The sequence below is a fragment of the Herpailurus yagouaroundi genome, unplaced genomic scaffold (assembly GCF_014898765.1).
Source record: "Herpailurus yagouaroundi ecotype Mexico unplaced genomic scaffold, PumYag 182, whole genome shotgun sequence".
Taxonomy (NCBI): domain Eukaryota; kingdom Metazoa; phylum Chordata; class Mammalia; order Carnivora; family Felidae; genus Herpailurus; species Herpailurus yagouaroundi.
Genome location: NW_024412413.1, coordinates 6834437 through 6836554, shown reverse-complemented (window position 1 = coordinate 6836554; position 2118 = coordinate 6834437). Strand labels below are relative to the sequence as shown.

At 54.0% G+C, this 2118-nt stretch overlaps 1 protein-coding gene across 2 annotated transcripts in view; it reads right to left on the bottom strand.

Moving 5' to 3' along the window:
* The window catches only part of TCF20 (transcription factor 20), a 112791-nt gene extending 110995 nt beyond the window's left edge, over nucleotides 1–1796 (bottom strand). For both annotated transcript variants that reach the window (XM_040490663.1, XM_040490660.1), the window contains exon 1: nucleotides 1746–1796. In XM_040490663.1, the coding sequence (XP_040346597.1) occupies nucleotides 1746–1751 (6 nt within the window). In that variant the 5' untranslated portion in view covers nucleotides 1752–1796. The remainder of the gene's footprint in view (nucleotides 1–1745) is intronic.
* Nucleotides 1797–2118: the final 322 nt, after the last annotated feature.

Genomic DNA, 2118 nt, shown 5'->3' with positions numbered 1-2118 from the left:
AGAGCCTGGAGCCTGTTTCCGATTCTGTGTCTCCCTCTCTCTCTGCCTCTCCCCCGTTCATGCTCTGTCTCTCTCTGTCGCAAAAATAAATAAACGTTGAAAAAAAAAAAATTAAAAAAAAAAAAAAAAAAGATGCCCAAAGGCACACAGCCTCCAAGCAGAAGATCTGGGACTTGAGAGTCCTGGCTCTTCTGACCGCGTGGGCTGTGCCCCCATGGGAGCAAGGAGGTGCTGTCTTGTTTGCTGGGCTTTGACAGAAATGCTTCTATTCATCTTCTGGCACAGGCCAGTCCCCTCCGTGTCACAATCCCTTGGCCACTGGGAAGGCACCAGGACACAGGTGTAGGGAGACATAGCTAGGTGCTGCCTTCTGGGTTGCGGAAGCTGAGAAAACGTGGGCGTGGATGCACCCCTACCCTGCCCCGTCTCCATCTCTCCCTCCAGTGACTCGGGAATGACCGGCCTGCAACCAGGAGGATTGTCTTCTGGAAGCAGTGATGTCGTGTGAGGTTCCCTGTCTCTGCCCTGCGCTCCCTGCTGGCTCTGGAGGACGAGGGACAACGCACGTGTGTGGTTCCGGAGAAACGGAAAACAGCAGTCGATGGTTTCTCCCAACTCCCAACCGGTCCTTTTGACTGTAGCCTCTGTTCCCGGGCCCCCCCCCCCCCCCGTCCCCATCCCTGCAGCAGACTCATTACAGTGACCCAAAGCCAGCTTCGACCCTCCTGCCCCTGGCTCAAAAAGTTTTCAAAGGGTCCCAAGTGGCTTCAGAATCCTAGTCGATTCTCATTCACCTCGAACGCAGAGCCCTTGTTTGGCCCCAGCTCACTTCTCCAACCCTCCCTCTCACATGTCCCGTTCTGCCTCTTTGCTAAACCAAGTGAGTTGTGTTCCTGCCACGTGCCTCTCTGCTGCCCAAAGCAGGAAGCCCTTCCTTCTTGCCTAGAGACTGAAAGTACGACCTCTTTCAAGACTCACTCAAGGGCCACCACCTCCACGGAGCCTTACCTTAATACTCATCAGAAATTCCCCCCAGAAACATTCACTGAGTCCAAGGGCCCTTGTTGTCACGGGGCCGAGTCCCACCATGGGGCCACTAGAGAGAACGAGTCAACACATAAACAATCCTTTGGTAAAGGTGAGGTACCCGTTAGTAAGAATGCATGGCAGGTGCACAGAGGGTGTATAATGGGACCCTGGGCATTGGGGATCCAGGGTATTTGAGGTGAGACCTGAAAGATAAGAAGGAGCCACAGGCTGAGGCTGGAAGTGCGGTCCAGGCAGCAGGCACAGCACAGGCAAAGGTCTTGAGGCAGGAGGGAGCAAGTGGATGTGCAGGAAGGGGAAAAAGGCCAATGCAATTTAAGCGAAACGAGAAAGCTAGAGCTGCAGCTGGAAGAAGACTGTGCCGGCCACGAGAGGCACGGGGACTTTATCCCAAGGCAAGAGGGGGAGCCACTGAAACATTCCGAAAAGAGGAAACAGTCAATATTTCATTTATAAATGATCCTGCCAGGGGCCCCGTGGATGTGCATCTTCTGAAAAATGCATACTTCTGCGTCCGGCCACCCCTGAACCCCAGGGCATCCGGTCAGGTGGGTATGGAGTCTTCAAATCCTTCCTCCCGGACTGAGCTCTCGAGGGTAGGGCAGACCTCTGGTTATCCCGCACTCATCCCCAGCACATGCAACTGCTCCAAAAACATTTGTGGAACAAACTAACAACAGACAGAACAAAACACTTACCAGCATTTCCCCTGGAAGGGGCCAGGCTGCCTGAGGGGCCTTCCACGTTCTCTGGAAATCACAAAATTCAAGGGGTTTAGTGAGGCCACTACTCAGGGAGCCCTTGAGAGCAGGGCCAGCATCCCACTGATGTCGGTCGGCATCCAGCATGCATGGCATGGCTCAGGCATCTGCCCATGACCGTCTCACGAAACGACCAGAAACAGAACCGAAAGATCTCGACGGCCGCAAGGTGCTTTTGAGCTTACAAACTACATTTCACAGGAGCAGTCTCACAGGGGGTCAACCCTCTCCGGGAGGGTATATGGTTATTGCCCCCTTATACAGATGAGGAAACTGAGGCCCAGGAAAGGAAGGGACCCTGGCAAATTGT